At 34.7% G+C, this 25,397-nt stretch overlaps 1 protein-coding gene across 4 annotated transcripts in view; it reads left to right on the forward strand.

Annotated features, from left to right (window-relative positions):
* The window catches only part of EPC1 (enhancer of polycomb homolog 1), a 93,706-nt gene that overhangs the window by 59,858 nt on the left and 8,451 nt on the right, over positions 1-25,397 (forward strand). For all 4 annotated transcript variants that reach the window (XM_019465194.2, XM_019465192.2, XM_019465197.2 and 1 more), the window contains exons 2-10: positions 2,310-2,469; positions 15,071-15,216; positions 15,604-15,810; positions 16,190-16,338; positions 17,230-17,389; positions 18,641-18,817; positions 18,899-18,988; positions 19,071-19,219; positions 21,063-21,415. In XM_019465194.2, coding sequence (XP_019320739.1) covers positions 2,310-2,469; positions 15,071-15,216; positions 15,604-15,810; positions 16,190-16,338; positions 17,230-17,389; positions 18,641-18,817; positions 18,899-18,988; positions 19,071-19,219; positions 21,063-21,415 — 1,591 coding nt within the window. The remainder of the gene's footprint in view (positions 1-2,309; positions 2,470-15,070; positions 15,217-15,603; positions 15,811-16,189; positions 16,339-17,229; positions 17,390-18,640; positions 18,818-18,898; positions 18,989-19,070; positions 19,220-21,062; positions 21,416-25,397) is intronic.

Here is a 25,397-nt window from a genome sequence, read left to right on the forward strand (position 1 = left end):
TTTAATCATAAAGAGAATAGATGATTTTATGCATGACATTAGGAAAAGTGGCTTGCCATCGTCTGTCCTTATACAAAAAAAGGAAAAGACCGTATGTCTCATGTTCACCTCCACAAGTGATAATAGATTAACTGTTCTAAATTAGGAACAAAATGCAAATTAAGAGTAATGTGCCTTGCTTCCCCACTCCCTTCTTGAGTTTGGTATAAGTATGCAGGGCAGAGGTCAAAGAAAATTTTTCTCAACATTTAAGGGAATCTGAGAATAGAAAAAGTATACATGTGACTGACTTCCCAGCTGGAGCTTACAGAAGCACCCTGTGTCAATAGATAAGGGCCAGTAGATATGACAACAAACTATACTAAAGTATAAAGATACAATTAGCCAGTAGGGAACCTAAATCAAAGATCAAATTGAATTATAAAAAAGAATTTGTGTACACCCTGGTTTGTGACTATACAATTTATACCTCTTATTAAACATGACAAAACCATAAAGGAAAAAGATTAATAAATTTAACAGAACGTTCTTGCATGGAAAAAATAAAAACAGAAGTCAAATTTAAGGAAAATACTTGGAAAATGTATTACCTGGAGCCAATTTCCTTAATATTAGAAAAGAAATAATCTATTTAAATGTCGAGAAAGAAAAGCACTTTTGAAAATGAGCAAACAGCAGCAAAATTTAAGAAAAAGTTAATCATCCTTATAAAGAAATTAACCTAAAATAACTAGATGGATGATTTTAAAATTTAAAAGTCTCATTAAGATGCTGCAGGCAGTATTTTGTTGGAACCCCATGTGTCCTTTGAGGACTTTCATTTGCAGTGCTTTCACCAAGCCACAAAGCTGTCTTGTATGTAACAGTACAGGAGTGATTTTTGTAGCATTCAGGGAAAAAGGTAGGCACTTAGGTTGTTTCCAGGGTTTGGTTTTGTTTTGTAATGTTTTTTCCCTATCAGTTGGTGTCTGGTTAAATAAGTCAGGTACATCCATATAGTAGGACACAAGGCAGCTGTTGCAAAATTGTAGTAGAAGTGTCAGTGTGGAAAGATCTCCAGGATATATCAAGTGAACCAGCGCCCTAGAAATAAAGCTCTGTGTGTTGCATAGGAGAATCCTATCTGAATTTTAAATCTTACCTGAATATGAGGACTGGAATTCTCTGTTTTCATACCATTGGAATATTTTTTTGTCCTTAAACTTGTATTTTATATATTTTTTTAAAAATCAGTTTAATGAAACATTTACCAAAATTCAGTGATGATACATGGGCTGGGTGAGAACAGGTATTTTTATGGCGCTGGTGGTATCACAAACTGGTAAAATCTTTCTGTGTGGTGACTAAATCAAAGTTTATTTTTAGTACCTGTTATATGCTATATGCCACACATTATACTAAACATTTCAGGCACATTTATGTTACTTAAACCTCCAACCAACTCTATAAAGTAGATTATTTTTCTCTTTCTGTAGGAAACAGATTTAGAAAACTAAAGTATCTTTCCAGGAGTCACAGACTCTGAAGCCTATGCTTTCAACCCCTGTCCTCACTCCAGTATGATTCAAAAGGGATCTGGAAATTCATAAGGGGTTATAGAGACAAAAGACCAGGTTTGAATGTGTCCATTTCATAAACTAAAAATGGAGATAATAATCTCTTTCTTTTAAAAGATATTAGTTGATGTATATGAAGGTATTTTTCCACATTTATGAAGCATTCTATGAAAAAGGAGATTAGAATAATTTTTTATCCATATCTTTCTTCATACAAATTTAAATGTTTTAACCCTTTTTCTTTGAATTTCATCTATAAAATGCAAACTTTAACAGTTTAGTCAATTTTTTGGAATCTTTTGTATAATTTAACTCAATTTCAGTGTAATACCTTTCTTAAATTGAGAAAGTATACAGTGTATTTAACAAAACCTTGTTTCTTCTTAATATGTTTTTACCACTAACTGTATTGTCAGCATCCTTTCAAAGCTATTAAAATCCTTCTTTTTATTTTTCTTTAATTTTTTTAATGTTTGTTTTTGAGAGAGAGCACGAGTGGGGGAGGGCAGAGAGAGAGGGAGACAGAATCTGAAGCAGGCTCTAGGCTCTGAGCTGTCAGCACAGAGCCCAATGTGGGGCTTGAACCCACAAACCATGAGATCATGACCTGAGCCGAAGTCTGACACTTAACCAACTGAACCACCCATATGCCCCTAAAGTCCTTCTATTTTTAAAGTAAAAACCTCTTCATAAAGTATACGTTCTGTTGGCTATTTTAAAATACATAGACTTACCTATTTTTTCCTCTTTTAGGAACACCATCTTCAGCGGGCTATTTCAGCACAGCAGGTGTATGGCGAGAAGAGGGATAATATGGTCATACCAGTCCCAGAGGCAGAAAGTAATATTGCTTACTATGAGTCTATCTATCCTGGGGAATTTAAGATGCCAAAGCAGCTCATTCACATACAGCGTAAGTAATTACTCTTTTAATAATTATATTTCCTATATTATCTGCTTAACTTGACATGTTTTTACTTTTACCTGTTCAAGGCCTTCTTAGGTATCCATTTCATTGACTGGCATCAGCTTAGAGAGTTACTAGAGCCCATTTTCGACTTGTTTGTTTGTTTGTTTGTTTGAGAGAGAAGGCACAAGAGGGGCAGAGAGAGAGAGAAAATCCCATGGGCAGAGGGAGAGAAGTGGTGTTCACCCAGGGCTCGTGCTCTCCCAATGCAGAGCTTGAACTTACAAACTGTGAGATCATGACCTGAGCCGAAGTCAGATGCTTAACGACTGAGCCACCCAGGAACCCCATTTTCAACTTTTAAAATTGAGATTTCTACTTGACAAAAAAAGATGGCATTTTCATCCTACGTTTTTAGTTTCATCTCAACATATGATCTTATGCTACTTTCAGATAATGAATATACCTAAGATGTGGAAATGGTTTTCTTACTATTGAGAAATAGTAATATGAGTAGCCTTAAAGAACTTCTTAGTATAAGTCAGGAATCACCAAACTTTTTCTGTAAAGGGTCAGATAGTATATATCTTAGCCTTTTAGAGTCATTCAGTCTGTCACAACTGTTCAGCTCTACTGTTGAAAGGCAAAATCAACAATAGACAATACATAAACAAATGGGCATAGCTGTGTTTCAATAAAACTTGATTGACAAAAACAGATGGCAACCCAGTATTGGCCCTTGGACCATAGTTTGCCAACCTCTGATCTTTAATTCTATTTACTTTTTAAAATTTGGTGGATTTTGGGGGGTTGTTGTTTTAATTTGAGACAGCTCACGAGCTGGGGAGAGGGGCCCAGGGGGAAAGGACAGAGACAGATAGAGGGAATCGTAAACAACCTCAGCGCTGAGCGAGCTCGATCCCACAATCCTGGGATCTCCCTGAGCCGAAATCAGGAGTCCCATTCTCAAATGACTGAGCCACCCAGGCATCCCTAAATTTAGTGTTCTAATTGGTAACTTGTTTCACTTGATAGTGATAAGTTCTTCATTAGCAATAATCCTTTGATAGCTATCACATTTGATGATGAACAGCTGAGAGCTTGTAAACTTAAGAGACTTAAATTTCATTTACTCCATCCTCAAGTAGTTGACAACTTAAAAACATAGTTGAAAGTTTATATAGGTAAAATTTGTACAGCTTTCATTGTTATGTTGTTGACCTTTATGATTAAGACATTTTTCCAGCAGAATGTCCAAACTTTTTTTTTCTGTCTAAGCCTTTTTCAGGACCATATAAATCTGTGTTGTTTTTAGAATAATTATTTAAAATTAATTTTATTTTCCTCATTTAACCTTTCCTCTATCTGATCTAGTTTCTGTCCTAAATTCTAAACATTTATTTTACTATTTCTTAAATGTGAAAAAAAAAAACAAAACACATAGTGTCTATATTGGCTCTTATCAGTACTATATTAGCATTTGATATATTTTTTTTAATTTTTCTTAATGTTTCTTTATTTTTGAGAGAGAGACCACATGAGTGGGGAGGGGTAGAGAGAAGGAGACACAGGATCTGAAGCAGGCTCCAGGCTCTGAGCTGCCAGCACAGAGACTGATTAGGGGCTCGAACCCATGAACCGTGAGATCATGACTTGAGCCGAAGTCAAATACTTAATTGATTGAGCCACGCTGGTGCCTTTTAACTTGATGTTAAATCTAACTTGTATGTAACCTTCTTCATTTCCTTTAGGAAAAATAAATACATATTTTTTCCAATTTACTAAAGGTTACTTTGAACCAAATAAGTGGCATGTGCTTTCTTGCCCACTCACATGTTTAGTTACATTTATGGCACAGACATTTTAAACAAATTTGATCAGTATTAGAACCTAAAAATTAGTTCTCTGAAAAATCATGGGAGTTTGAAAATTATAGATCATCATCAGATCTATATATGTTAACTGGGGCCACATTGTATTCCACAGCCACAGGTAATATTCATATGAATGTATGTGTTTGGGTTAAAGCAGGATTAAGTAAAATAAAATTATATTAATCAATTTACATAAACATTACTATCAGAAAAAAATTTGGAATGCATGTTTTACAAATAGCTCATTGATGACCAAAACCCACAAAACACATTTTAGTGGTAACTAGTAGATTAAATTACAGTCAGAAGAGTCAAAAGGTGCAATATTTATAAAGGAATTGACCTTGCTGTTGTTGTAACCAAGTAATAGTAATAAAATGGCAGCAGAATTGTAGCTTATTTGGGAAGAAACTTTTTTAGTCAGTACAAATTTGAAGTATGTTGTCTCTGGAAAGCTGTATACATTGGAATATCAATCAAGACAGTCTGCTAATTGGTGTTAGCTGCCATTGAATTTCTTTCAACATTTTATTTTGGGTAATTGTAAATTCACAGGATAATACATTAGTGTTAGATACTTCAGTCAAGATACTCAACTACATGGGAATGCAAGCTGCTGCAGCCACTCTGGAAAACAGTATGGAGGTTCCTCAAAAAACTAAAAATAGAACTACCCTACGACTCAGCAATTTCACTTCTAGGCATTTATCCACGGGATACAGGTGTGCTGTTTCGAAGGGACACATGCACCCCCAGGTTTATCGCAGCACTATCAACAATAGCCAAAGTATGGAAAGAGCCCAAATGTCCATCGATGGATGAAAGGATAAAGAAGATGTGGTATATATATACAATGGAGTATTACTCGGCAATCAAAAAGAATGCAATCTTGCCATTTGCAACTACGTGGATGGAACTGGAGGGTATTATGCTAAGTGAAACTAGTCAGAGAAAGACAAAAATCATATGACTTCACTCATATGAGGACTTTAAGAGACAAAACAGATGACCATAAGGGAAGGGAAACAAAAATACTATAAAAACAGGGAGGGGGACAAAACAGAAGAGATTCATAAATGTGGAGAACAAACTGAAGGTTACTGGAGGGGTTGTGGGAGGGGAGATGGGCTAAATGGGTAAGGGGCACTAAGGAATCTACTCCTGAAATCATTGTTTCACTATATGCTAACTAATTTGGATGTAAATTTAAAAAAATAAAAAAACAAGTTAATAAAAAAAAGAAGATACTCAATTATATCATCCCCACAGGATTCCATGTCGTTACTCCTTTATAGCCAAACCTAGTCCCTGGCAACTGCTAATGTGTTCTCCATCTCTGTAATTATGTTAGTTCATGAATGTAACATAAACAGAATCATGCAGTGTGTGTCCAAACTTTAGAGAGTGGCTTTTTTCACTTAGCATATATCCTTGGAGTTCATCCAACTTGTTTCATGAATTATAGTTCTTCCTTCTTATTGGCAAGCAGTAGTCCATAATATGTATGTACCACAATTTGTGTAGCCACTGACCCAATGAAAGACATTTGGGTAGTTTTCAGGTTTTGACTATTATAAATAAAGCTGCTGTGAACATTCATCTGCAGGTTTTTGTGTGAACTCCTGGGATAAATACCTATGAGTGCAGTTGCTGGGTCCATTTTTAGTTTGACAAGAACTTCCACAGTATTTCCCGGAGTATCTGTACCATGTTACATTATCAGCAGCAGTGTATGTGTGATCCAGTTTCTCCTGTATTCTTGTCAGCATTTGGGGTTATCACTTTTTTATTTTAACCATTCTAATAGGTATGCATTGATAGACCTCAGTATACTTTAAATTTGTATTTCACTAAATAGCTAATATGTTAAATACCTTTTCATGTGTTTATTTGCCTTCTATGTATCCTCTTTGATGAAATGATTGTGTTTGTGTTTGCCTGTTTTCTAAGTAGATTGTTTTAACATTGAGTTTGAGGATTGTTTTATTTATATATTCTAGACACAAAGTCTTTGTCATATATGTGATTTAGACATATTTTCTCTCAGTATATAATGTCTTTTCATTCTCTTAACTGAGTCTTGTCACAGAACAAAAGTTTTTAATTTTGATGAGATCAAATTTATCAGTTACATGTAAGTATATGATCAGTTTTGAGTGTGTGAGGTTTAGGTCAAGGGTTTTTTTTTGTTTGTTTGTGCTTTGTTTTGGTTTTATTTCTGGATGTACAATTGCTCCAGCATCATTTATTGAAGAAACCCTCCCTCCTCCATTGAATTGCTTTTGCTTCTTGGCCAAAAATTAAGCATATTGATTTGGATCTGTTTCTGGGTTCTATATTCTATTCCACTGATTTCCATTTATTTCAAGATGGTACCACTGTTTAGATTACTGCAGCTCTATGATAACCTTTGATATCAGGAAGAGTCATTCCTTCTTTATTTTTCTTTTTCAACATTATTTTGGGTATTCTAGGGCCTTCAATAAGCTTGTCTGTATCCACAAAGAAACTTGATAAGATTAGATTAAACCTATAGATCACTATAGGGAGAATTGACATCTTTAATATGTTGAGTCTTCAGTCCATGACCACAGTGTGACTCTGCAAGTATTTAGTTCTTCTTTAATTTCTTTCATTGACGCTTCATAATTTTCATTATACAGATCCTGTACACATTTCTTTATTATTTAAAAATAATTAATGTTTATCTACTTATTTTGAGAGAGAGAGAGAGCATGAGCTGGGAAGGGGCAGAGAAAGAATCCCAAGCAGGCTCCATGCTACCAGCACAGAGACTGACATGGGACTCAAACTCATGAACCGTGAGATCATAACCTGAGCCGAAATCAAGAGTCGATGCTTAACTGAGCCACCCAGGCACCCCAGATCCTGTACACATTTCTTTAGATTTATACCTGAGTGTTTTATTTTCTGTGGAGCAATTGAAAATGGTATAGCATTTTTGATTGGTTTCCACCTGTTCATTGTCAGTATACAGAAATGCAGGTAAAATTGTTTGTCTTATGTACTGTGGCCTTAATTGAAATTGCTTGTTCTAGGAAATGTTTGCAGATTCTTTGGAATTTTCTACATAGAAAATCACACTGTAGTCTGCAGATAGAGACAGTTTTATTTTTCCTTTTCAATCTGTCTTATTTCTCTTTCTTGCATTAGTATAGTGTCTAAAACTTCAATACTGTGTTAAACTATGTGATGAGAGCAGGCATCCTTGCCTTGTTCCTGATCTTAGAAGGAAATAATTAAGTCTTTCACCATTAAGTATTATGTTACCTGCAAGTGTTTTTGTAGTTGCCTTTTATGAGATTGTCATATATGTGATTTGGAAATATTTTTTCTCAGTATATATAATGTGACTTTTCATCCTCTTAACAGAGTCTTCCAAAGAGCAAAAGGTATTTTTCTGAGATCCAGTTTATTAGTTTTACTCTTATGGATCGTGATTTTTACTCCTAGTGTACTGAGAGTTTTTATCATGAATTGTGTTGAATTTTGTCAAATACTTTTTCTACACCAATGGATAGCATCATTTGATTTTTCTTCTTTAGTCTGTTGATGTGATAAGTTATTGATTTTCAGATATTGAACCATACCTGGAATAAATCCCACTTAGCTGTAGTGTATTTTTTTTTATACCTTGTTGGGTAGAATTTGCTAAAATTTAATTGGGGAGTTTTGCTTCTACGTTCATGAGAGATAATGTTTGTGTATGTGTGTGTGTGTGCCATGTGCACGTGCCCTGTCTTGTTTCTCTTTTTTTTAATCTTTTTTTTTTTTTAATGTTTATTCATTTTTGAGAGAGAGAGAGAGAGAGCACGTAAGTGGGAGGAGGGGCAGAGGGTGGACTGGAGACAGGATCCAAAGGGGTCTCTGCCTGACAGGAGTGAGCCTGGTGCCGGGCTCGAACTCACAAATTGTGAGATCATAACTTAAGCTGAAGTCGCACACTCAAACAACTGAGCCACCCAGGCACCCCTGCCTTGTTTGGTTTTGGTATCAGAGTAATAGTGGCTTCATAAAACAGGTTGGAAAGTATTCTCTCTTACTGTTTTCTGGAAGAAATTGTGTAAGATTTATGTTAATTCTTTAAAACTTGGTATTGGCTTTTAATATAATACAATAAAAATAATTATGGTGTAAATTTCTGCAAAGTTAAAATTGAATTTTGACTACAAGGTGGTCTAGTAAATTACTTATGAAGGGTACATTACCTTGAACTATATATATGGACTGGTTCATTGTAGTTCCCCTAATTCCTATTTTGTAAAGCTCTTAAGCTAATGTTACACAAATTCTTCTTGGGAGTTGTTTGTTTTTTGTTTTTTTTTTAATTTTTTTTGTTTATTTTTGAGTGAGTGAGCACAAGCGGGGGAGGGGCAGAGAGAGAGAGGGAGACACAGAATTCAGAAGCAGGCTCCAGGCTCTGAGCTGTCAGCACAGAGCCCGACGCAGGGCTCAAACTCACAGACTGCAAGATCATGACCTGAGCCGAAGTTGGACGCTTAACCAACTGAGGCACCCAGGTGCCCTACTTCTTGGGAGTTTTTCAGGTGATAGATAATTAGTATTCCCTAAAAAAAGCAACGGTCAAACATGTTTGAGAATGATTACATATTGTATTCCCCTATCATAATGTATAGTATCATTTTTATAGGCTCTGGGAGTCTTGTGGCTAAAAAAAAAAAAGCTTCTTTTAACGCACCATTTTCCAATTGTGTGTTTGTTACATGTTCTGTTAACATTTCTTTGAACTTTAGTTTGGAAAAGTTCATCTCTGTCCTTGTCTTTGACTGGCTTAGGGAAGAAATCAGAATTTTCTCCCTTTTTCCCTAGTGGGAGCTCTGAAGGAAAAAAACCAATGCTAAAACCATTATCCGCTTCAGTCTTTAGGTACTCTGTAAGGTATTTCACTGAGTGTTGGCTACTCAGCATCTCTTGATCCAAATATCATGTAATGTTGTTTCTCTTTTGATTAGTGACCTGTAAAGTTTCTGGATTACACAGCTAGGACTTCTTTCCTATTTATACTGGAAGAAAGGACAAAACAGTCTGACCAGAATGAATAGACAGGAACAACTCTCTCTCCCCCTTCCTTTTGCACTTGGGTCTTAAGACTCTCCTGTTAATCCTGAAAGGAAACTTTTTTTTTTTTAAACCTTATTTTAGAGAGCACAAGTGTAAGCAGGGAGAGGGTCAAAGGGGGAGAGGGATGGGGGAATCTTAAAACAGGCTCCATGCTCAGGGCAGAGCCCAATGCAGGGCTTGATCTTACTATCCTGGGATCATAACCTGAGCCGAAATCAAGAGTTGGCTACTCAACCAACTGAGCCACCCAGGCACCCCAAGGAAACCTGTTTTTAAAGAGCAATCTTAATGTACATTTATATAAGTATATATGTGTATACTTAGGTATATATATTTATAGCTCTGTCCACTGGAAAAACCAAGAAGCAAGATTAAAGCAATGGAAAAATTAAGAATAACATGAATTATAAAGCATTGAAAAATGTAGGAATTCGTGAATCCATACTGATGATAAAAAATGGTGAAGAGTCGTCTCCTGCTTTTGTAATATAAAGCCAAAAGCTGAATGGTACACTGTGAAGAGAGTGCTAGAGTTACAAAGTCATTTTGCAGTTAATCATGATCAAGATTGAATCATGTAAGAATCATCAGTGTGTTCTCAATAGAAGAGGAAATTTTGAAAAGGAGCAGAATATTTGCATGGTCTTAAGCTCTCCCTACAAATTGCTTATTACTTACAAGAGGGGGAAAAAAACAAACAGTAGTTATGCAGTGGAATAATTGGGTAATTTCTTGACTGATGAAAATTATCATCACTTATGAGGAACAGATGAACACTGTGTGCCTCTAGATGTGATACACTGAGAAGGACTAAGACAGTTGAGTATTGCAGTATGCCATCAGAGAGTGCATAGTCTAATCACAATGGGAATAATAAGAAGAAAGGTTCTGGGGAGAGGTGTGTATTCTCAAAAATATTAGTGTGTAAAAGACAAAGACTGTGAAAATGTTCCAGATTAAAGGAAGCCAAAGAGACAGTAACAAAAATAATACCTGATCCTAGACTGGTCCTGTGCTGGATCAGCTGGCAAAATTGGAATATAGGCAGGAAATTAAATTGTTGTATGAGTGTAAATTTATGAGGTTGATGACTATACTGTGATTATATAAAAGAATCTAAGGAAATACACTCTGAAGTGTTTAGCAGTAAAGAGCAATTGTGAATGTTACTTACCCTCCAATGTCCCCCAAAATAAAGTATGTATGTATATATCGATATAAAATAGAGAATGCATGCAAATGATAATAAAATTTAACAGGTGAATCTGGGAAAGGATATGCAGGTATTCCTTATACTCTTTTCATTTTGCAATTTTTGTAGGTGTGAATTTCTATATGAAAAGGTTTTTTTAAAATAGATCTTTGTTGAACCTACTTTCTAAAGTACCTCTCAGCATGGATGTATCCTGTCTTTATGCCCTGATTCTGAAAGATTGCATTTTCTCCTTCCTTTGCCTACCTCCCCATCCCCCTGCAACACTCCATCTTCCCCCATTATTCTTCTGATACTATGTTCTAACATATAAAATCCATAAAATCAACCACAGAACTTTATCAAAAAGGATTTTGTATCTGTGATTTAAATCTTTCAAATCTGGGATTCTCTATTCATTCTCCTCAAGTACATTCTGGAAGTGACTCTAAGCTCTGTTTACTTAGAAATATAAAGAAGTTGAAGACTTCGATGATCTAGTTAGCCAATGATAGCTTTGTCTTCTTAGGTCTAAGGCAAAGATGTCAAATACTACCACACCATAGTAAATATCACTATTAACAATATTTTCTCCTGCTCAGCATTTATTTTAAGAACTTTGCAAGTTGATATTACCAATCATTGAGGGTTAGTGCTTGAGTTGAAACCCATTTACCATTCCTGGTCTGACAAATGTCTCCTGAACCTTGGATGGTGTGCCTTCTTTTCAATCAGGGATTACATTCTGTTTCTAATCCACAATTTGTGCCATTTGATGGACCCAAATATCCTTTCACTATTTGCCTCTTGTAGTTTTATTTTTTTATTACTATTTTTTTTTTTAGTTTATTTCTTTGGAGAGAGAGAAAGAGAATGGGCGTGCACATGCAAATGGCAGAGGAGCAGAGACAGACAGAGAGAGAGAGAGAGAGAGGGAGAAAGAGAATCCCAAGCAGGCTGTACACCCATCGTGGAGCCCAATGCAGGGCTCAGTTCACAACCATGGTATCATGACCTGAGCTAAAATTAAGAGTTGGACACTTAAACCAACTGAGCCACCCAGGCGCCCCTGCCTCTTATATTTTTAAAATGCTGTTTAGTGTTATGGTCTGAGTTATATATGCCATTTGTTATATAAACATTTATATACATTTCATCTCTATTACTTGACTCTAAGCATGAGACTGTGGTTTGTACTACTTTGTATTTCCTTTAAAAATAATCAATTTATATGTACTATTATGTTCTTGCTTAGATTTCTTTACTGCATTTTCTCCTCCATCTGTGTATTTTGTTTAACCATATACATATCTGGGTTTATCCCTATCAAAATATTTTAAAAGGAGTCAGCCTCTACAATATGGTTCCTGTTTTTAAGCAATTACTGGCTAGCTAGGTCTCATTTTAATTGACAACTTAATTACAAGATGCAATCCATTTGCCTGTTTCTCTACAGACCCTATTTTCTATTTTGAACAAACTCAGTAACATGGCCCAGAAAGTTTGAAGATACTCCTATTTTTAGGACCATGATAAATACATTATATCTTTATCAGCTGCAGTTGAGCTAGCATTTGGAAGGGACAGGTTTGGCTGAAGCCAAATTACACGTTAAACATTGGCTTTGGTTTTTTTGGTCAAATGAAATCCTAAAGTGAATTTTTACATGTTAGCATTTTTCTAGGATATTAATATTTTTATATCTGAACAAGATTTGGTTCTCCTTATATTTTAAGATCTTACATGTGTTTGCACCAACTATAAAAGGAAAGTTTCTTGCAGAGGCAAGAGCAGTCTGACCATCAGATACTTGTTAACTTCTGTAAAAGGCAGGAGCACTCCTAGGATAGGGATCTTCCTTTCCAGTCTTGATTGCCTTCCTCCATATGTTAGATGAGACTTGTCATTCATGATATAATGTATGTCAAATATATTTTGGTAAGGCAATAATAAGGTGATAGTAGATGGGTTTGTTTAATTTTTGTGAATAAGTTTGGTAAGTGTGATTTGATCTGAAAAATTATTTTATAGCGGAGGATGCCAAAGTAATATATAAATGAGACCCTAAAAATATATAAAAATACCCTTAAGAAGCAGAACATTGCTGGTTGGTCCGTATCAGTTTGGCTCTTTGTATTATCAGGATCACCACTTTTTAATAGAACTTTCAGTGATGATGGAAATATTTTATAATCTGTGCTTTCAGGTATAGCACTAGCCACATGTAGCTATTTAATACTTGAAATGTGGTTAATGTGACTAAGGTACTAGATTTTTAATTTAATCTTATTACTTTAAATTGGCTAGTGGCTATCCTATTGAACAATACAGCTATGGATTGTTTTGGTTAGGGACCCAAGAAAACAAGTATTTTTAATCTAACAGTGTTTAATTTTAATCTACTTCAGAATCTCCAAAAGTTCTGTTTACATAACAATAACAAACAAATAGATCATGGAAAGTCATTGGAGGGCCAAGGGTTATAAGAAACATGGGTGCTGAGATGATAATGTATAGAGTTGTTGTTTTTTTTAAATTTTTTAGAGAGCACTCTGAGCAAGGGAGGGGCAGAGAGAGGGAGTGAGAGAATCCCAAGCAGGCTTCAGGCTCAGTAGGGAGCCCAATGCAAGGCTCAGTCTCAAAAACCATGAGATCATGACCTGAGCCTAAATCAAGAGTCTGACAGTGAACCAACTGAGCCACCCAGGCACCTCAGTATACAGACATATTTAATGAAGGAGTCTAAATATTTTAATTAGGAATGTTACAGAAGTGTAATGTAGGTCAAAACGGAAAATGAACAATGCTATGTAATATGTTCAATTCTACAAATATTTATTGGATTCCTATAGGCCAGGTACTATTTTAAACTTAAAGCAAGGATGTAGATTTCAGGCAGCCAAAGGACCCCCTCTTGTACTTATCACGGATATCACTAATGGATGACTACATACTTTTTCAGGGTTTTTTTCCCCACTTGAATAGAGGCAGTATCAGTATGTTTTTCAGTAGGGTACAGCAAACAGTTGGCATACAAGATGAACATGTTTACTGTCTCTGCACTAGAGGTACAAAGATACAATGAAGTAAATTCACAGAGGTAAAGTCACAATGCCTCCTTTCAAGGAAATCAGTCATATTCTAATACTTATCAAGTAGATTATAAAGTATGTGTAGAAAATAGTACAAAAGAAGGGCATTGATCTAGAACAGGAATTTTTAAGCTTGGTACCACAGCTTTTAGGGATATTTGAATTGCTGGTGGTTTATGCAGAATGTTATATGTTCACACAGTCTTTTTTCTGGGGAGAGGGTTCATAACTTCTAAAAAAGCAAAAAGTGACAAGGAACCATCTACTAGTTGGGGGGGCAGTCAAGAAGGAATTCCACAGGACTTGATGTCAGGTTGGATTTTGAAAAGATTAGTCGTTTGCAGTCATTTGCTAGGTGGGCAAGCAGAAAATAGCTAATATAAAGACATGAGATAGCATGCTGTATGAAATACATAAAATTTGAGAGGCACCTGGCTGGCTCACTCAATAGAGCACACAATTCTTGATCTCAGAGTTGTGAGTTCAGGCCCCACATCAGGTGTAGAAATTACTTAAAAAAGAAATACATGATATTTGCTACGGCAAAAAGTACTGATGAGATTGGAGAGACTCGGTCAAAAAGGACCTCAAACAGTCCTGAGGATTTGGATTCTGAGATGATGGGAAGTTAAGGAAGGGAAAGGTGTGAGACATTTTGATATCAAGCTATTTGATATTTTATTTATATTATCAACCTAGTTTAATATTGGGAAGTATTGAAGGACATTTGATAATATAGTATAGAGCAGTGGTTCTTGGCCTTTTTTTTCTAATCCTAACAAATATAGAAATACATCACATTTCTATCACCATGACAGTGATTGTCATAAGGAAACAAACCTTAGCAGATGTGCATTCATTGAGTGAAAGCTATTACTGTTATTGGCAGTGGCTGCTAACACTTCAGCTTTAAATACCACTCCCTAAGCATTTGGTAAAATAGTTAAATAATTTATTAGGTAGGACTTAAATATTCTAGAAACAATCTTATTTAAAGACCTTTTCCTTTTATATTATGTCAAACCATATGAAATTGCCGATATTACATCATTTTTAAGCTATACGATTTTCATATAGTACAATACATTTGATAATCTCTTTCTGTTCTTAATGGCTTCTAGTTTATTTGCTTTTGAGGTGGGAGGAAGGGTTCACATCCATTGTCTTTTATGACTCATGTCTCTATTAACAGTAAGGATAGTCTCCTTTCTTAAACTTTAAATGTGGGAAACATACATTTCTTATTTTGTTAGAAAATCTAGATCTTGTTTTTATCCAGACATCTGTGAGAGGTTTTTGTCAGTGGATTCACATAGTAAATGATTGCTTATGGTTTCTTCTGTCAGCTTTTAGTTTGGATGCTGAACAGCCTGATTATGATTTGGATTCTGAAGATGAAGTATTTGTGAATAAACTGAAAAAGAAAATGGACATCTGCCCATTGCAGTTTGAGGAGATGATTGACCGTCTAGAAAAAGGCAGTGGTCAGCAGGTAAAACTTCATTGTATATGTAATAAGTGTGTGTTTCCATACCTATATGGAAATAGGATAATGTTGAGGTTAGGATAAGTGAGCAGACTCTGGAGTTAACAAGCATGAATTCATATCCCATATCTGCCCAGTACTAACGTGCATAATCTTGAGTGATATGTTTAAATTTCTCCACGCCTCATTTTCCCCCTCTGTAAAATAGAGATGATAAACATGATAAGATTGTTGTAAAAATTAACTAAAATAAAGCATCAGTGGCTGACATGTATAAGGCACTCCACATTTGCTGTTATTAATTATTGCTGTTTTGATTGTCATTAAAGTTGGAAGTACTTTTGAACCTTATGTATGTATTCTATGAAAATGACATAATGATTTTACATTTAGCCAGTCAGTCTGCAGGAAGCCAAGCTACTGCTAAAAGAAGATGATGAATTAATTAGAGAAGTTTATGAATACTGGATTAAAAAGAGAAAAAACTGCCGGGGGCCATCTCTTATCCCATCAGTAAAACAAGAGAAGCGAGATGGTTCCAGCACAAATGATCCTTATGTGGCTTTTAGAAGGCGTACTGAAAAAATGCAGACTCGAAAAGTAAGTGAATTTGGAAAACTTCTTTCGTAATTTTTTTTTGATATAAGAAAAATTATTTATACTTACAAATATCTCAGTATCTGAAGGTGGTATTTTAATTTGTGTTTAAATAGACTTTCTATACAAAATAATGAAAAGTATTAATTTAAAGTGAATCAACCTTAGGATTCATTACATAGCTATTAATGATATATTTTAATGTTAAACTATTTAAAAATCCTATATATAATTGATCCTGGTGATCCATATTCCCTTTCAGTATCTTTAAAATTCTAACTAACCTATCAAATATATCTATTCTTATATGTTAGTAGTGGTGTTCAGAATGCCACTAGTTAGAAATGTTACTGACATTCAAAAAACAACTCCATATTTGCAGAATCGCAAAAATGATGAAGCCTCTTATGAAAAAATGCTTAAGCTGCGTCGAGATCTGAGTCGGGCTGTTACTATCCTAGAGATGATAAAAAGAAGAGAAAAGAGTAAAAGGGAGCTATTGCACTTAACACTGGAAATTATGGAAAAGAGGTAAAGTATACTTTAATAGGAATACTTCAATAGGAAGTATGGTACCATTAGCATTTTATATATTGAAGTATGATACCTAAGCAGTTAACCCCAGAAATACCTTCTATTAATAAGTAGAGACTATATAAATGCGTGATATGGTATACTTTGTTTAATTTTACATGTGTTCCTCTATTTTCTTTAAAAGTGACTGGGTTCAGTAAAATTAAAATATGCCAAGTATAAGCTTATTCTTTTGTCCTTAGTTGAGTGCAAGGCTGGGAGGGAAAGAACATTTGTCAGTCCTACAGCTTTTAATTTACTCACTAGATGGTACTGATTTTTTTTTTTTTTAAACACATACTGGGTTTTTGTTTTTGTTTTTTTTTTACAGACAAGTGTAAAGAAGGGAGGGGGAAAGGCCCATAATCTCAACATTCAGTCATTCAGGAAAGTACACAATGAAAACTTTAAGCCTCACTCCCCTATTTCTCAGTCATTATCTCCAAAGAAAACCACTATTAAATTTCTTATAATTTGTTTCAGGAAAATTAGTTTTATAGTAAAGCACAAAGCAATTCAAATTAGCAGAAAGTTCCTCAACACCATTTTAGGCATTAATTTCAACATCTCCACCAAATCTTTCACCAAAATTGGTAAGTTATAGTTCGAGCCTTTTTTTTTTTCCAACAGTCATCTACTTATGGTGCCAAGATAAAGTTTTAAGCCAAAACTAAACAGAAGAAACAAAAGGAATTATGTAATCTTTAATAAGCATTCAGCAAATAGTCAAAGTTTAATTGTAATCTTAAATCTAGTCAGTGTTTATAATTATGTATCAGGTATTAATAGTTATGTACAGAACTAACTTTAACTTTCTAAGCTTTTTTTAATTTTGTTTTATAATTTCAGGTATAATTTGGGTGACTACAATGGAGAGATCATGTCTGAGGTCATGGCACAGAGACAACCAATGAAACCTACCTATGCCATCCCCATCATCCCTATTACTAATAGCAGTCAATTTAAACATCAGGAAGCAATGGATGTGAAGGAGTTTAAAGCAAATAAGGTAGGGGCATCTGGGTGGCTCAGTCAGTTAAGCATCCAACTTCGGCTCAGGTCATGATCTCACAGCTCATGAGTTCAAGCCCTGTGTCAGTCTCTGTGCTGACAGCTCAGAACTTGGAGCCTGCTTTGGATTCTGTGTCTGCTCTCTGCCTTTCCCCCACTCACCCTCTGTCTCTCTGTCCTTCAAAAATAAATAAACATTTTAAAAAATGCAAAAAAAAAAGCAAATAAAGTGATAAAAATTTTTGTGATAACAATAGCTGATAATGGAATGGTATTTTATCATTAGAGTGAAGAAAGAAAACCCATATAAATCTTACTATGAAATATGCCACAAAGTCAGGTTGTGATTCAAGGCTAGCCTGTCGATACAGCAATAGGAATTGTAAAGAGAGATACCATATAGATTAACTTTTTACCAATTAACTTTTCCCAAAAAAACTGTAATTGAAACTTGATATAAATATTTAGCATATGTACATAACCATGCTACTTGTCATGACTTTTTCTTTCTGACAAGGATTATTTTTTGCCTCTAACCTTTCTTGCCTATTGAATACTTCATACTTCTCCTAGCCTTTGCTGTTACCTGCCATACATATTTCTAAAATCACTCAGTGCATCAGCTCATTCACTCTTGCTTTTGTATTTTATCCTGCGTTGCCTCTGTTTAATGATTTCATCTCTTTATCATCTAAAACTGCTCAAATTCGCCACTCCACATAGCCTTTATTGTTCAGCTCTCAAATCCTTACCACTCTATTTTTGTGACACCTCCACATTATAACTTTATGTCCCAGTATGGTAATAGTTATCTGAGGTTTGCTTTGTGTATCTGTAAAATTATTTTCATTATTATTTTCCCAAAATTGATTTGTTAATTCTTTAAAATAAAGACTAGATCCCCCTTTTTTAATTCTCTTCTGGATTTTTCGTAGAAAATTAAGAAAAAGGTACAGGAGCCAATGGTAAATACTAACTGCAGGATTTCAGAAGCTCAAGAATTTCTATTCTGTTTTAACTGAAACAAAATATTTTATGAGGTTGTGTTTAGGTTGTAGGAACATACCCATGTGTCACAGAGACCAACCTCTAAGATTTTACAGTAAAAGATGACAAAACATAAAGTCTTCTATCTCTTCTGAGTATGAATGACTTCATTATAGCTATAAATTTCTTTTTAAAATTACCCAAACTGTAAGTTTGATGAACATGGTTTCTAGAGTTTGATTAATATATGACTTTATTGCAGCAAGATAAAGCTGATCTTATCCGACCTAAACGTAAATATGAGAAGAAGCCCAAAGTCTTACCATCGTCTGCTGCTGCTACTCCTCAACAGACGAGTCCTGCCGCACTGCCAGTCTTTAATGCTAAAGATTTAAATCAGTATGACTTTCCCAGCTCAGATGAAGAACCTCTCTCCCAGGTAAATATGAGAAACTCTCTATGAATATAGAGGAGGGATGTAAGAAGTCACGTGTTTTGACTCACTTCATTTTATTTAAAGGTTTTGTCTGGCTCTTCAGAAGCTGAAGAAGAAAATGATCCTGATGGTCCCTTTGCTTTCCGTAGGAAAGCAGGCTGTCAGTACTATGCTGTAAGTTTCAGGTTCTCTTTTTCAATAATAAACTGTTCACCTTTAACTGACAAAATGAAATAATTTGGATTTTTTTTTTAAGCCTCACTTAGACCAAACTGGCAACTGGCCTTGGACTAGTCCTAAAGATGGAGGATTAGGGGATGTACGATATAGATACTGCTTAACTACCCTCACCGTACCCCAAAGGTGTATTGGATTTGCACGAAGACGGGTTGGGCGCGGTGGAAGGTAAGGCATTTCTGTACTCCTAGCATAGGGATATTTTAGACAGTAGGGAGTCAGATCTAGAGCTGAAAACGAGGTAATCCTTCTCAGTAGTTCATTTGTTCCCATTTGCTGTTCTTAACTGATGTTTTTACTAAAATCCTTAAAGAAACTGCAAAAAGTTATTTCAGAAGTTCTGGGAGATATTAGGAGAAAGGATTGAATAGGCTAGGAATGTCATAAAACTTGGGGCACTTGGCTGGCCCAGCCAGTTAAGCATTCGACCCTTGATTTTGGCTAAGGTCATGATCCCAGGGTCATGAGATCAAGCCCCACATAGGGCTCCATGCTGAGAGTGGAGCCTGCTTAAAATTCTCTCTCTCCCTCTGCCGTTCTCTCCTGCTCACACTTTCTCTCTCTAAAATAAAATAATTAAAAATCAAACAACAACAACAACAAGAAATGTCATATAACTAGTATACTAAGTCGTTTAACTCATCAGTGAAAAGGATCCAGGATCAATGCATAACCTGACCCTGACATCCCAGTTTTTCTGGATCTAATCGCTCTTCTTTTGTTTAAACGTGATGGAACCAACCCATGTATATTCTAGATGCCTTTATGTAAGAATCTGTGTATTTGTGCAGGAGGCAAGAAGGAATTACAGAGCACATAAAAGTGCAGAAAAAGAAAATTATTCCTATGTTGGTGAAAAAAAATATGTAAGACAGAACATTAAGGTGCTTTTGGGAGAAAATCTAATGATGTAATTTATAGTGAATTATTGCTTATATATGTGTTTCTTTCATTTTTGAATCTTAATTTCAGTTTTTAATCACTTAAAACGTAAGTTTAGAGTTGTCTGAGCACTGAAATATATTTTATTTAGTGCTTTTCCTCACATTATTGTGTTGACATCAATAGTAGTCAAAATTCTCTATGTTGGCTATATTTTGTTCTGTACTAGCATTTATCAGTGGTAGCATTTTAAGATAGAATCATTTTTATAAAGTTTATATAAATAACATAAAAGTATATCCTCTAGAGTAGTGGGTATCAAATACTTTGTCTATAAGAAATTTTAATGAGGGGTGCCTAGGTGGCTCAGTTTGTTGAGCTTCTAACTCTACTTTGGCTCAGATCATGATCCCAAGGTCGTGGGATTGAGCCCCACAGGCTCTGCACTGAGTGTGGAGCCTACGTAAGATTTTCTTCCCCTCTCTCCCTCCCTCTCGCTCGCTCTCTCTCTCTTCCTCCCTTATTCCCTCTGCCCTTCCTCCCTGCTTGCGCGCACGCTCTCTCTCAAAAACATAAAGACAAATAATTTTTAAATAAAGAAATCTTAATGATGTAAAATATCCGAAAGATCGTATACTTTTTATTGCACTTCTACCTCTCCCCTACCCCTGTCAAAAAAAAAAATGAAGTGTTTGCTTAATAGAGAACAGGTATTTTATAACATATTTTGGTGCTTTGTAATGGAAATAAAAACCTTTGGTTGAAAAGCAATTTGAAAAGAAAAATATTCTCATGTTTTATCAGTAACTTATACTAGTAGACCAACTCCTAGAACTGTTGAAAGACTCTTACTGATGTAAAATGAATAGTATACGTTATTCTTTAAGGTGGAGTACTCTCTTTAATCAGATAATTATAAAGTAAAAGAACTTTTATCAGAAGTTGAGAATTTTTTAAAAAAAGAAAAGAAATTGGGAGTTTAGCCTATAGGAGCCAAATACTGAAATAATCAAATTCATAGCTTTTAAACATTTAGTCTGAGATGGCTTTGGGGGAATTGAGTGGGTCTTTTTAATATAATTTTTGAATAGCTATTTTACATGTATGTTCCCTGCCTTATTTTTAATAGGGTCTTACTGGACAGAGCTCACTCAGACTATGACAGTATGTTTCGCCATCTGGATTTGGAAATGCTTTCCTCTCCACAACATTCTCCAGTCAATCAGTTTGCCAATACCTCAGAAACAAATACCTCGGACAAATCTTTCTCTAAAGACCTCAGTCAGATACTAGTCAATATCAAATCATGTAGATGGCGGCATTTTAGGCCTCGGACACCATCCCTACATGACAGTGACAATGATGAACTCTCCTGTAGAAAATTATATAGGAGTATAAATCGAACAGGAACAGCACAACCTGGGACCCAGACATGCAGTACCTCCACGCAAAGTAAAAGTAGCAGTGGTTCAGCACATTTTGGTATGTGTTTTTGTTATGATGTACATTTCTATAGAAATGTCAGGTTCATTAATTTTTTGAGTGTGTGGTCTATTTAAGTTTAAAAGTCCTTTTCCCTCAAAATAATGAGAGAAAAAAAGGACTTGGTCAAGTATTCATTTGAATTCTGTTTGTACATGTGTTTCTCATTTAAATAAACCCACATTACAAAGGTGAATTATTACTATTTAATATATGACATTTGTTTCCTGGGTACACTCTGTGAACCACAATTCCTGATTCAGCAATTATATTTTCAAATAATAAGAAAAGAAAATGGGCTGTTAATTGTTACTATTTTATACTTGGACACTTCTCTAGTCTTTTTTTTAAACTGTAAAAGTAGACCAGCAAGTCAGTAGATATGCAAAAGCCTTACCTAATGATAGTAATGCAGAACAATTTATAAGAGGGAAAATAATTTTTCAGAAAACAATATTTAAATATTTAAAGGATTATTTTAATTTTATAGGATTGTAATTTTGGAAACATTTCTAGATAATATCTGCTTTAGCATTATGGCTATATTGTGAAATGTGTCTAAAATAAATGCTGTCTTAAAATATAGTCCTAAGATTTTAGCTTTCTATTTTAAAGCATAAATCTGTGTTATACGAAGCATGTAGATTATAGAAATTCACTGTTAAAATTATGTTACCACAGATTTTTGTAAAGATAATTTAAATACTCATTTTGAAGGGACTGTAAAGATATTTATTGCATCGCCCCAATTATCTGGTAAGGTACAGCCAAACCTTCTAACAAATACGAGAACGTGCTGCTTATTGTTAAAGACCTCCAGAAAAGGTTCTATAAACCAATTTACTTTGTGTCTAGAAAACAAGTACTTCTGTGAAATGGAAATCCTTAGTTCATAAGAAAAATAATCACATTTCAGAAATCTAAATTATTCTGAGGCCTAACAGAGTAGTATAGTTCCATTAATTTCTGAGTGTATATATATATCATGGAAAGTTAATCTTCCCTGCTATTACAGTCTTAAAAATCAAAATAACTTTTCAATATGAAGGAAACATATAGTGTGGGGTGTAAACATGTAATATGTTTTCCCTGATAGATTTTTAGGCTCTATAAATTCCTTGAGACTTCTTGTAGAAAATTGGCATGTTCTGTCAATCCCCATCTTCTCAGTCCTTAAATAGAGAAGTTGAGGGAGTGCCTGGTGAGCTCAGTCGGTAGAGCATGAGACTCTTGATCTCTGGGTTGTTTGAGCCCCACATTGGGTGTAGAGATTACTTAGAAAAATAAAATCTTTAATAAAAAAGAATAGAGGAGTTGAATTTTATAACTATCCTAAGGATCTTTTAATGATCTTTTTTTATGTAAATTGTTTTGCTATACTACGTAAGTAAGCATTGATATTATGAAACTTACCTGATTTGTGTTTGCCAAAGAATATTAAAAGGTGAACTTTGAACAGTAGTAGTATTACCAAAAGTTTAGCTGAAAAAAAATTTTTAGTAACTGTGATTTTCTTTTTAATCATTTCCTTGCCCATATATACAACTTCTAGAAAATGGGTTTATCAGTTTTTTGTCATTGCACTTAATTGTTTTCAATTTTCCCTTAATTTTTACTAGATCTTTTGTATACTTAGAGAATAGTTGCCTACAGATTGCTGTAGGGAAATGCTTTATTTTTTGCTATTTGTGAATACTCAAGAAACCTAAAGCTCTTCTCTTTATGCTCTATAAAGTATATTATAGTAGAATCATATCATAAGTACATTTAACTTTAGAAATTCAACTATAGGCCCCTGGAGAAAAAATAAAATTTTAACAGTTCAAAAAGTATATAGGATTATAAATACAATTCTACTGAAAGAATATAGTCTCCAGAATTGGCCACTCTGGCAATGGCAGAAGTGAATCTGTTGTTTCTCACAGAGTGTCAGTGCCTCCTGAGGTGCCACCTTCATTCATAGGTGAAGCATCTCACCTCCATCAGTGTAATTATAATTTTAAAGATAAATTTTTTCATACAGCATGGCCCCCAGATACAAGCCAAACTATTTCATCTGGTACTCAACCACAAAAATTGATCTCATCTGATGCAAAAGGAAAAACTGCTGAGCTTATTGAAAGAGATAACATCCATCATGGCACACTCTAAAGGAATTTTCAAGGCTTAATTTTTACCATACTGACTTTGGAACTTAACTATTAGATAAGATAGGAGTCAATTGATATATACTTACTTGCCTACTGCTTAAGCCAAGTATTTTGATTTAGCCATTTTTTTCTGTCATTGTTTTAAATACCAATATTTATTCATATGTTGTGGCATAGTGATACACCCTCTGAACTGATTGTCCTTTTCCTAAATAATCACCTACAAGAGCCTATTTCTTCTCATTTTCAAATAGGAAATTCTAAATGAGGATTATCAAGAGTCCATTATTTTTAGTAAAAGGTATGAGCTTTATTTAACACCAACTTTTATAGTTTCTGGTGCTCAGAATTTTTTTGCTTGCTTCCCAGTCTTGGCCATTTTGCATAGTTGTGTGGCCAGATGGGTAACCTGGTTAGTCTGGCATTAGGTAGTCTGGTTAGTCAGGTACCAGAGTGCTTGGTCCACTGGATAACACACAGCAGAATGACACAGTGCTGAGGAACTTGGGAAGACTTAACTATAATGCGTATTTAGAATTTCTAGGGCTAGATCTTAGTATGTATGGCTAAATTGTGTATCTTAATCTTCAGTTAATATGTGATTTGGACAGTTTCCAAATACAGTATTGTTTTTTTTTTAATCTATAAAAGTACCTTTGAAAATGTTTGTTCAGTGACTAAGTATTCATTTGCATGCGTTTGAGTTTCGGGGATACAAGATATCAGAACTAACACCGTTTTTTCATAATTAGAAAGGACTATATAATTTTGAAAGACTGTAAGTAGAAAAGTGGTTTGTAAACCACCATTCTATGTTCAGGAGGATTTGAATTCCTAGTTCCCACTGAAATTTCATCAGCATTCTACAGATTAGGCTTATTTTCATAAATTAATAGGATATATGTAGCTGGAATGATGTTCTAAGTCTTAGGATCTGTAGCTTACTTAAATTAGTGCAATTTACTTCATAAAAATTGTAACATAAAATTTTAAAAGGAACTCTAGTTTGAACCTTAAATATTTTTATGGTTAGATTTTATAAAATTGTAGGACCTTAATCCTTATCCAAGCGTGTTTCACAGTTCAGAATTACATCCTCCGCAGGGTCTGGAGTAGCACCCATAGTAAAATTAATAGTTCTCTCTATGCTGAAGTAGAACAATATTCACAATAAGGGGAAGCTTGGGCCACAGATAATCTCATGTTCAAGTAATTTGTGGCCCAATGAATTCAGGTTCAGTCATGTTTGGCCATCTATGGCAATATACCATGTTTTTTTTTTCAGGTTGGATTTCTGGGTGGCTGACAAATGCTTAGGAACCGTAAAACTTTCGTTCAAGCTTGCTGACTTAGGGGATCATACTTTAATACTTTCTAAAGTCATTTCATTTTATATTTATTTATTTAAAGTTACCTTTTCCTGTATTGAAATAATTTTCTGACTACTGCTAAAAGAAATTTCTAATTGAGGATTCTCTTTTAAAATAGGTGTTTGGGTTTGTTGTTGGTGGGTTTTTTTGTTTTTTGTTTTTTTGTCTTTGTTTTCACAAACAAAACGACATACATTTTGGTAATCTTAAATCTGTCTTCTCAAACTGAATTTTCAAATTATTAACTAAGTACCTGTCATCCTCACTACTCCCACTTCAGATCATTTCAGTTGATCTGCTCCAGCTGCAGGAATGTGACTTAAAGAGCAACAGCTTGAGCTATAGGCTATTCCAGGTGCTGGGTTACCACATAATAGTTTCTTTGTCCAAGTAGACTGGTAACATTTTAGATTATTTCATCTAAATTCCTACCCCAGAGAATTATTAGCAGCTACCAAAACA

The sequence above is a fragment of the Panthera pardus genome, unplaced genomic scaffold, assembly GCF_024362965.1.
Source record: "Panthera pardus isolate Hobbes unplaced genomic scaffold, ASM2436296v1 HiC_scaffold_6, whole genome shotgun sequence".
In the NCBI taxonomy this organism is placed as follows: domain Eukaryota; kingdom Metazoa; phylum Chordata; class Mammalia; order Carnivora; family Felidae; genus Panthera; species Panthera pardus.